The 10,912-nt window shown below is 45.6% G+C and overlaps 1 protein-coding gene across 6 annotated transcripts in view; it reads right to left on the bottom strand.

Moving 5' to 3' along the window:
* Positions 1–1,406: 1,406 nt before the first annotated feature.
* The window catches only part of LOC110485227 (rho GTPase-activating protein 17-like), a 54,247-nt gene continuing 44,741 nt past the window's right edge, over positions 1,407–10,912 (bottom strand). For 2 of the 6 annotated variants that reach the window (XM_036941541.1, XM_036941542.1), the window contains 7 exons: positions 10,792–10,905; positions 10,435–10,526; positions 10,179–10,296; positions 8,889–9,206; positions 7,932–8,053; positions 7,166–7,585; positions 1,407–3,528 (listed from right to left, as the gene is read on the bottom strand). In XM_036941541.1, coding sequence (XP_036797436.1) covers positions 3,377–3,528; positions 7,166–7,585; positions 7,932–8,053; positions 8,889–9,206; positions 10,179–10,296; positions 10,435–10,526; positions 10,792–10,905 — 1,336 coding nt within the window. In that variant the 3' untranslated portion in view covers positions 1,407–3,376. Of the gene's footprint in view, positions 3,529–6,147; positions 6,199–7,165; positions 7,586–7,931; positions 8,054–8,888; positions 9,207–9,613; positions 10,297–10,434; positions 10,527–10,791; positions 10,906–10,912 lie in introns of those variants that run through there. The other 4 variants (XM_036941544.1, XM_036941545.1, XM_036941546.1 and 1 more) reach the window with 4 other exon arrangements.

The raw sequence follows: 10,912 nt of genomic DNA, 5'->3' as shown, positions 1-10,912 counted from the left end.
CCTCAGCTTCTCTCAGCCCATCCCAACCCTCAGCCACTCTCAATCCATCCCAACCCTCAGCCACTCTCAGCCCATCCCAACCCTCAGCCACTCTCAGCCCATCCCAACCCTGAGCCACTCTCAGCCCATCCCACCCCTCAGCCACTCTCAGCCCATCCCAACCCTCAGCTACTCTCAGCCCATCCCAACCCTCAGCTACTCTCAGCCCATCCCAACCCTCAGCCCATCCCACCCCTCAGCCACTCAGCCCATCCCACCCCTCAGCCACTCTCAGCCCATCCCACCCCTCAGCCAGTCTCAGCCCATCCCACCCCTCAGCCACTCTCAGCCCATCCCACCCCTCAGCCACTCTCAGCCCATCCCACCCCTCAGCCACTCTCAGCCCATCCCAATCCTCAGCCACTCTCAGCTCATCCCACCCCTCAGCCACTCTCAGCCCATCCCAACCCTCAGCTACTCTCAGCCCATCCCAACCCTCAGCCACTCTCAGCCCATCCCAACTCTCAGCCCATCCCACCCCTCAGCCACTCTCAGCCCATCCCACCCCTCAGCCACTCTCAGCCCATCCCAACCCTCATCCACTCTCAGCCCATCCCACCCCTCAGCCACTCTCAGCCCATCCCACCACTCAGCCACTCTCAGCCCATCCCACCGATCACCATAGACCACCCTCATTTGGTTTCCATGTGCCATATATTTTTGTGCTGTGATTTTTTTCAAAATGTCTGAATCTTTCTAATCATATTATGCACAGATTGTGAGCTAAAGATGAAAACCTTTCCTACGAGTATTATATTATTTATTGACTGACTAAGGCTTTCCAAATTACCCAACACTGCTATTTGAAAGGTTCATTTTGAGTGCATGTTGTGATTTTTTAACCGTTCCTGAACCTGTGACCAGAAACAAGCTACATAGGGGCAATACCAGAATAAATGATCTATCGATTCTGTCTCTTCGCAACAAAATCTTTGAGATTGAGATTGTTGTATGCCCCATATATATGGCATTCTGTTGGTGGCAAGAATTTGATCTAATAATTTAAATTGAAAAACTAAAGTGTTGAATCAAGTGTAGTTTTTTGTACCAGTTCATAAACCCTATGCCATGGAATTGGTACATTGAAAATCTCCTATCCATGTTGCACCCTGTATGGCACAACTGTCAACATTTGTCCTCAGATGAAACTGGTCTAGTATTCTATTTATGCCAGTTCCTTTCAGCCAGTTTGTATCTTTAATATATGGCAGCAATGTATAGTTTTGATTGGCAGTGTTTAAATGGGCATGATGCCTCTCAATATGCTACATTTATTATAGTTCTTACTAAGAGTATACATTCCATTAGATTAGAATATACAGTATAAATTCAGTATTCAGCTGACATGAATAAACATGGAATATTACTGTTTTAATTCATGTTTTGTTTATTTAGAGTAATAATACCCAAAACAATTTTCCTTTAATATGAACAAACAGTGGAGGATCCATTCACTCATTATCGAAAATCTTTGTTCATTTTCAGGTTGAAAAGACACGGGCAGAAAACAAGCAAATCACATTCAAAACGTGCAATGTAGTGAAAAAAAGGCAATAATCACAAGCAGAGTGAGAAGCCAGGTGACCCACTAAAGATTGTCAACATAACATCCTAAATTTGAAAAGTAATCATAAAATAAAATAAAACCTGGGATATTGTTCTGTTGCTTGTCCATTTCCTGAGCTAAATTAAATCAAAACGGATATCAAAACAAATCATTTCTCAAAAAAAAAAAAAATCTGTGGCAGGGAATATCCAATCACTTTTCTTATATAACTTTTCTTTTAAAGGGGAAATCTGTGGCAGGGAATATCCAATCACTTTTCTTATATAACTTTTCTTTTAAAGGGGAAATCTGTGGCAGGGAATATCCAATCACTTTTCTTATATAACTTTTCTTTTAAAGGGAAATCTGTGGCAGAGAATATCCAATCACTTTTCTTTTAAAGGGGAAATCTGTGGCAGGGAATATCCAATCACTTTTCTTATAGAACTTTTCTTTTAAAGGGGAAATCTGTGGCAGGGAATATCCAATCACTTTTCTTATATAACTTTTCTTTTAAAGGGGAAATCTGTGGCAGGGAATATCCAATCACTTTTCTTATATAACTTTTCTTTTAAAGGGGAAATCTGTGGCAGGGAATATCCAATCACTTTTCTTATATAACTTTTCTTTTAAAGGGGAAATCTGTGGCAGGGAATATCCAATCACTTTTCTTATATAACCTTTCTTTTAAAGGGGAAATCTGTGATTGGTATACACATTTTTGGCAGGGGTGACTGTTTTGTTTGAATTCAGCTCTGTTGAATAAAACACAGTCCTATAGTATATTGCGGTAAGAAAGGTTAAAAACAACAACAAATGAAACAGGGTGAATATTGGGAGTGGAGAAGACACAGTGTGAAACGAATGCAGTTAATTAAATTGGCCTCCTCATTGATACTTATTTGGTCCTTGGCAACTATTAAAACATTTATATTACAAACACAAAGCAGCACACTCACCAAATGTACTTATTCATCAACTGGCATCTTTGGTCCTTGAGAGCTCTCATCAAATCAAGTATGGCAATTTATAGGATTCTTTGGGCTCACCATGTGTATTTGCTCATCAATAGCACTTTCTGCATTACATTTGTATTACTTGGCCCATTAAAAACCATTAAAGAAAGTTCTCAAATGGGGCAAAATTGCAGTTTTGTAGACAATCTTAGGTAATGCATTGAGGACATACAAATGAGCAATTTCCATTCAAAGAATCTTCCTACAACCACCATACCATGTACCACAGGGAGGAAAGTTACATCATACCAGTTCTGAGCTTTTAGGTTTACAAGCTTAGCCTCCCACCCAGCCCCAATTCAATGTCAACATTCTACAATGGATCCAAAGATGAAACAGTATATTCAGATTTGCATCAGATGCTTCCAGGTACTGGGTCATAACATTACAGCTTCACCAGCATTGGAGTTCAGTGGTTATATATTTTAATATATATATATATATATATTGTCCAGTCCCAGTACAGGCTTGGTTGATTTAATAGAAAGCTACAGTGGCATCTCTAGCTGCAGGCCAACTTCCTATCATGTTTAGCAGAACGAAGGTTCAATGAACATGGGGTGATCCTGTGGTCCAGTTCCAATACTGTTGATGGTTTATGGATGGAAGGGTGTTGGTGTTGAGGGTGTTGGGTGGTGGATGCCAACAGTGTTGAGTTTGGATTATGGAGTAACTACGGCGACTACGGCGATTGGATGAATGGCTAGCATATTGACCAATTGGGCAGAGGCAGAATGTTTTTTGGTGATGTCAGTTGGAGTGATCCCTCCCGCTTTCACAGACTGGTGCTCTCTGATTGGATCTCAGGGTCCAAGGGTGGGGTTGGATACGGGGAGGGCTCATGACCAGCAGAGCTCTCCCCTTGTATGTCCACCATAATTTCAGGGATAAGGGCTCGGCCAATCCCCTTCAAGTTCAGGCTGGCATCTACAGAAGACATTTAGATTGACAGGTAAGTGATCAATCAGGCAAAACACAGCCTACTAGGGTTAGGATTAATTCCATTTTAATTCAAGAAATTCAGGGGATACATTTAAATTCCAGTTTAAGAATTGAGAAGTGGTATTTATTAGCCACTTCAGGAGATAAATTTAAATTCCAGTTTAAGAATTGAGAAGTGGTATTTATTAGCCACTTCAGGAGATACATTTAAATCCCAGTTTAAGAATTGAGAAGTGGTATTTATTAGCCACTTCAGGAGATACATTTAAATCCCAGTTTAAGAACTGAGAAGTGGTATTTATCGTTTTCAATTATGATTTTTCGATTTCAGATCACTTCCCGAATTGATGCAATTGACCTTAACCCTGTAGTACACCACTATCAGTCTGCAGCAAGAAGCCCTACAGAACAGACAGAGGCACACACATCAGTCACCGAACAGACCATATCCACACCTCAAACCTAAGGAAAGCACACAAACTCTGCATACTGGAGAAAAGACACCAAGGATTTGTCATATTGTAAAATAAATATATATATATAATAAAAAAGGAAATAGATTTGACTATGACGGGGAAGTTGAATGCCTCGTTCTAGTCACAGTTCGTACATTTTCCCATGTGGGAAATGTGATTTCAATAACAGAGTGACTTGGAGAGTATTGTTGATATGTTACTCTGAAATGCTAGAAGTGCATCACCTGGGTTCTGGAGTGCTTCAAAGAAATGAAGCCAAATCCAGTCATTTAGATGGTCTGGACATGAATTTTCAAATATCCCACAACTCTTTGCTTTTATGCAGATTCATTCTAAAGTTAATGTCCAGGCCTTCTATTACACTGCTCAAAAAAATAACGGGAACACTTAAACAACACAATGTAACTCCAAGTCAATCACACTTCTGTGAAATCAAACTGTCCACTTAGGAAGCAACACTGATTGACAATACATTTCACATGCTGTTGTGCAAATGGAATAGACAACAGGTGGAAATTATAGGCAATTAGCGAGACACCCCCAATAAAGGAGTGGGTCTGCAGGTGGTGACCACAGACCACTTCTCAGTTCCTATGCTTCCTGGCTGATGTTTTGGTCACTTTTGAATGCTGGCGGTGCTTTCACTCTAGTGGTAGCATGAGACAGAGTCTACAACCCACACAAGTGGCTCAGGTAGTGCAGCTCATCCAGGATGGCACATCAATGCGAGCTGTGGCAAGAAGGTTTGCTGTGTCTGTCAGCGTAGTGTCCAGAGCATGGAGGCGCTACCAGGAGACAGGCCAGTACATCAGGAGACGTGGAGGAGGCCGTAGGAGGGCAACAACCCAGCCGCAGGACCGCTACCTCTGCCTTTGTGCAAGGAGGAGCAGGAGGAGCACTGCCAGAGCCCTGCAAAATGACCTCCAGCAGGCCACAAATGTGCATGTGTCTGCTCAAACGGTCAGAAACAGACTCCATGAGGGTGGTATGAGGGCCCGATGTCCACAGGTGGGGGTTGTGCTTACAGCCCAACACCGTGCAGGACGTTTGGCATTTGCCAGAGAACACCAAGATTGGTGTCAGTCATGGTGTGGGGTGTCATTTTTTGGGGGGCCGCACAGCCCTCCATGTGCTCACCAGAGGTAGCCTGACTACCATTAGGTACCGAGATGAGATCCTCAGACCCCTTGTGAGACCATATGCTGGTGCGGTTGGCCCTGGGTTCCTCCTAATGCAAGACAATGCTAGACCTCATGTGGCTGGAGTGTGTCAGCAGTTCCTGCAAGAGGAAGGCATTAATGCTATGGACTGGCCCGCCCGTTCCCCAGACCTGAATCCAATTGAGCACATCTGGGACATCATGTCTCGCTCCATCCACCAACGCCACGTTGCACCACAGACTGTCCAGAAGTTGGCGGATGCTTTAGTCCAGGTCTGGGAGGAGATCCCTCAGGAGACCATCCGCCACCTCATCAGGAGCATGCCCAGGCGTTGTAGGGAGGTCATACAAGCACGTGGAGGCCACACACACTACTGAGCCTCATTTTGACTTGTTTTAAGGACATTACATCAAAGTTGGATCAGCCTGTAGTGTGGTTTTCCACTTTAATTTTGAGTGTGACTCCAAATCCAGACCTCCATGGGTTGATACATTTGATTTCCATTGCTAATTTTTGTGTGATTTTGTTGTCAGCACATTCAACTATGTAAAGAAAAAAGTATTTAATAAGAATATTTCATTCATTCAGATCTAGGATGTGTTATTTTAGTGTTCCCTTTATTTTTTTGAGCAGTGTATTTGACTTAGATAAGAAATAGGAAGTAGAGTACCGACTGCACCGTCAGTATCAGACTGGACCATCTCTTGGACTATCCCAGGGGTGTTAAGAGTGGTTAGTTAACAAGGGTAGCTGCAAGTAGCCTTCAACCACAGCCATGGCACAACAGGGTGGGAATCACACGCATGTTATTTACTATTGGCAGGCAGGGTTAATGCATTGGGCTCAACCACACACACACAACACACAGGCAGACACGCACACACATGCAGACAAACACACGAGCACGTACGCACACACACGGAGAGCAAGGGGCTGCAACTCAGAGCGTCAGCCAATCATATCCTTACCATTACCTGCCTCTCAATCTCAGCTCACAGGCAGGGCGGCAGCTCACACATCTGCAATATTCCAATATTTACCCATCATGCATTTTAAATTAAATCACCACAATTACAGTGTATGGTGTGCGTGAGGCAATACTAAAGGCAGTGAGACCAGAATCCAAGTGAACAAACACCTTTCATGGTTACATTTCTCTCTCTGTGAGAGTCCTGATGAAATCACACAATGCTCGATTAGCTAGCATTGTCAGCAGCATATGATTTCATTGGCAGTTGGACAGTTAACTGTGTTAATACAGTGGGAAGACTTCCTGTTGTGTTTGCTTTGTGTCACTGTTTAATATCTAATACATTTGTTCATACACTTTTTATGTAGTGCTTTTTATGTGTAACTATGTCTGAAACAGACTTAGCCAGAGCTTGGAAAAAAAAGATTCTCAAAATGTCCTTCGACTAAAGAAAGAATGCCAGAGACAGTATCGTACACCGAGACAAATTCCTGGCTACATTGCTGTTCAACAGTTTTTTTCTGATTTAGATTCTGAGCATATAATGGAACGTTTGGCAAACAAGGAAATTTCCATTAGTTTTGTGTGTGTGTTTGTGTTTGTGTGTGTGTGTGTGTGTGTGTGTGTGTGTGTGTGTGTGTGTGTTTGTGTGTGTGTGTGTGTGTGTGTGTGTGTGTGTGTGTGTGTGTGTGTGTGTGTGTGTGTGTGTGTGTGTGTGTGTGTGTGTGTGTGTGTGTGTGTGTGTGTGTGTGGAAATAGGGCCAACAATACATCAGTATGTGCTACTGCAATACCGTGTCTGAGTCAGCCAGGGAGCCTCCTGCTCTGCTTAAAACCTTGAGAGTTCCTACCAGGAAAACTGCCACCCCCACCCACACACACCCACACACTCCTCCTCTGTTGAGATTAGTTTCCAGCTCTGAGTATTATGTGAAGCTAATGAAGGAGCTGATTGGTGAATAATAGACTGAAACTAGTTATAGTTTGGATTGGGAAAGGATGGACTGTAACTTTACCGGTGATGACCTTGGAGGCAGAGCCGCTGGGCCCGTTGCTGTCGTCATTGGTGGGCGGCTGACGGGGCGGGGGAACTGTAGGTCGGGAGCGTGGCTTCGGAGCCGGCCTGGTGGGGCGAGGGAGGGAGCCAGAGTGGAAGGAGGATAGAGGGGTGAAGGGGGTGGAGGTTGGACCATCGTGAGGAGGGGTGCTAGGGGGTGTGGGGGTGTGGGGCGGAGAGGGGTCTGACTCCCCCTGAGACTGAGGGGGCTGTGGGGGCGGGTGGCTGGGGGCGTGGATGGGGGTTTCTTTACCAGAGTGGCGTCGTGGAGCGATGAGGGGGTAGGGGTTGTTAGGCGCGGGACTGTGGCCAAGGGTAGAGACATTAGCTACAAAGGGGTTGGCCTGTTTGGGTGGGGCAGGGGCTTGCTTCTTAGTACCTGGGGAAGACCAAATAAAACCATGGCTTTAAACTATGAAATCACACTGATCAAAGCACTGATAAGTACGTGAGTTAAAAAGGTCTGAGCTTTCTGTCTGATTTGATTGATGCTATTGTGGTCCTCTGTAGCTCACTTGGTAGAAAATGGTGCTTGCAACACCAGGGAAGTTGGTTCGATTCCCGGCACCACCCGTGTATGCATGCATGACTGGGTAAGTCGTTGTGGATGAAAGTGTCTGCTAAATGGGATATACTATTTGTAGTACGTTGTGTCAGTCTCTTAAGTGTAAACTACCAGAGGGTGTAGAGAGGTGTGGTTGGGTGGTCAGAGTGTGTTCTCTCACCTCTGCGTCCAATGTGGGGGCTAGGACCCCTGCATCCTGCCTGGGAGTGGGGCGTCCCCACGGTGAGCTGGGAGCCCCCGTTCCTCAGGGGAGCGGGGGTGGTGGTGGGGTCATGGCCAGGGCTGTAGAGATAGAGGACAAACCCACTGTCACCTGTCAGTCTACAAGCCAGGTCTCAATGCAAAGTGATGACATGCAAAAACTGCATCACAGGTCAGGGTTAGTCACTTCCTTGGCAATCATGTATAAAGAACAATTACAGTGACAATTAGCCAGTTACATGAGTCAAATCATAACATGGAAAGATTAAAGACAATTACGTCTCTCAAATCACAGTGTGTTTCCAACTGGCACAAAACAGATGCAAAAACACTACAGGAAACACAGGAAGTTCATTCAAGGAAGGTAATTACAGTTGCACATGCATTGAGGATAACCAGAGCAGGAGTACCAAGCCTGCTTGGGATGATACCAGCATGGTAAACCCTATGGCTGTGAGTCAAGAGTTTGGGACAATCACAAAGCAAACATTAGACAACTACATGAAATGCCAAAGCAGACAGGTATGCATGCTTGGGGGAGGGCTGACCAACAGACAGCCACATGAACGGTCTGGACAGACAAATATTTAGAAAGACTGGTAGGAAGGCAGACACTTGAGGGAGCAGGACCAGCACCCTGTCTGGGAAGGGATAGGACAATAGACAAGCACCAATCACAAAGCTGCTTCCTGGATCACTAGGAGAGGCCTTTCAACAAACAGCTAAATCATTGGCTTTGGGACATCGGTTTGATTTACAGCATACTTGGGACAAGCAAACACAAAGGTCAATGACAGAGTGAGTAGCTGTAGGTTGATCAATCAGGATCGACAGCAGGGCGGCGCGTAACCTTCTGGTTTCTGTTTGGCTGATTGGTGACGGGAGGGAAGGGACTCAGTTTCTGCTTCCTCCTTACCTATTCTCCTCAGCGCTGTGCTGGGTAAGAGGCAGAGGCTGCTGCCCTGTGGTCACCTGGACCTCTGGTGCCACACCCTGACCCCCACCCCCACCACCCCCAGCCAGGCCAGGCTGGCCAGCCTCCGTACTCCCACACAGAGTTTGCTCCTGGGTCTGGGGCTCAGCCACAGGCTGGGTCTGGGTGACTCCTCCAGCCTCTGGCGGTGGTAGAGGGGGCTGGAAGGCGGGCGAAGAAGCATGATGGTGCTGTTTTCTATTTAGAGTGGCAGTTCTACGTGGGGTGGGGGTGGGGTCGCCCAGTTTGTTAGGAGCGGGGCTATACAGAGGGGAGAGGGGAGAGAGTGAGGGGTGAAGACACACCGATGACAACATCAGAGAGGTGAGAGACAGAGACAGAGAGAAAGAGGAGAGAGACACACACAGAGACAGAGAGGAGAGACAGAGAGAGACAGAGAGGAGAGACAGACACAGAGACAGATACAGAGAGAGACAGAATGACAGAGACAGACAAAGAGACAGGGACTGACAGAAAGACAGTTAAAAGAGAGACCACTCCAGAGAGAGAGAGAGAGAGAGAGAGAAGAATGAGGTATTAACCAAAGGCCTTTACCGAAGCAGAGATCACATGATTCTAGTTCAAGTGAGCTTTGAACTAGTGAACTTTGAGCTCCTTCCATTTCTTACAGCTTGACAACAGAATAGAGTGACAAAACACACAACCAGTAACCTAAAACCTAGGCTTTAATAGAGGTGGCATATAAGGGGTTCAAAGTGTTAAACATTGTTTCCTATTTCAGAATGGTGACACGGCTTGATAAAAGTGTGATTCAATTCAAGACAAGTGAGGGTTAATCCTTATATCTCCTGAAACAATGTGTTAAATTTAAGAACAATTCTTAGGTGAATAAAAGTGTGCTTATTCATCACGTTCACCGCTGGCCTCGGTTTAAAGACACATTTTATTGGTTTGTTTCTACAATCATCTTACATATCGGTAATACTGTAGTGTTAAAACACACACAAACACATTGGAATGGACTTTCACAAACTGGGATTCTGGATTCACAAACTGTCTCCTAGGGTATAGCTTGGATTTTATTAAGAAGGCAGTGGCATTGGCTGTTCCTGCTCCCCAGCGGGCGTTTCCTTGACTGTGATGGACTCGTCAGCCACTACATAGAGGGCTGAGACGGCCGCTGCCCCCCTGGACTCCTGACTGGTCAGTGTCCGGGCATGGATGCTGAAACCTGGGCTGGGACGGGGGCTGCTACGGGGGTAGGACAGGTACCTGTCTTTGCGGGGGGTGTCCCCGTCCACCAGGCTTCCGGGGCGTCGCCTCTCGAAAGGGCCTGGGTCAGGTTCAGGGGTCATGGCCACGAACATGCCCGACACGTTAAAGTCCACGTCTGGTGAGAAGTGAAACACAAGACAACGGGCATTTCCTGTTCTACGTCGAGTGAGGAGTAACTTAGGAGTAACATAGTCACTTAGATAAAGACTTTCTGTAACACAATCCCTCCCAGGTTCAAGTAGAGGTCTCTTACCATCTGGGAAGAACCAGTCAGCGTGCTGGATGATGGGTTCTATGATGGCCACCACATGGACCGAGGTAGCAGCAGCCATCTCTGCCAGAGTCCTGAGGACAGAGGGGGAGAGACAGACATCAAGATCAATGAAACATCAAGCTAAATTAAATTGTAGACAGAAGGTGCTCTTTGGTAAAAGGGGTAAATGGGTCCTCAAAAAGAAAGGAGGACCAAGACACTTGGAAACAAAGATTTTAAATGTGTTATCTTTGTTTCCATTGAACATGCCATACAAATAAAGGAAGTGTTATGAATCATATGAAGAGTGCCTTGGTCCTTTATTTTTGATGCATGGGATGGATGTGTATTGCTCACCCCTCAGTCTTGGACCAGAGCAGGTTGGGTCCCAGCACTATGGCGATGTTACTGGGAGTCATCTTATTCACCTCACTGTCCTGGGCCAGCTTGGCTAGGAACTTTACCAGATACCTGCAAG

Source organism: Oncorhynchus mykiss, chromosome 13, assembly GCF_013265735.2.
Source record: "Oncorhynchus mykiss isolate Arlee chromosome 13, USDA_OmykA_1.1, whole genome shotgun sequence".
NCBI classification, from domain to species: Eukaryota; Metazoa; Chordata; class Actinopteri; order Salmoniformes; family Salmonidae; genus Oncorhynchus; species Oncorhynchus mykiss.
The sequence above is the reverse complement of the archived record's forward strand: the minus strand, read 5'-3'. Positions and strand labels throughout refer to the sequence as shown.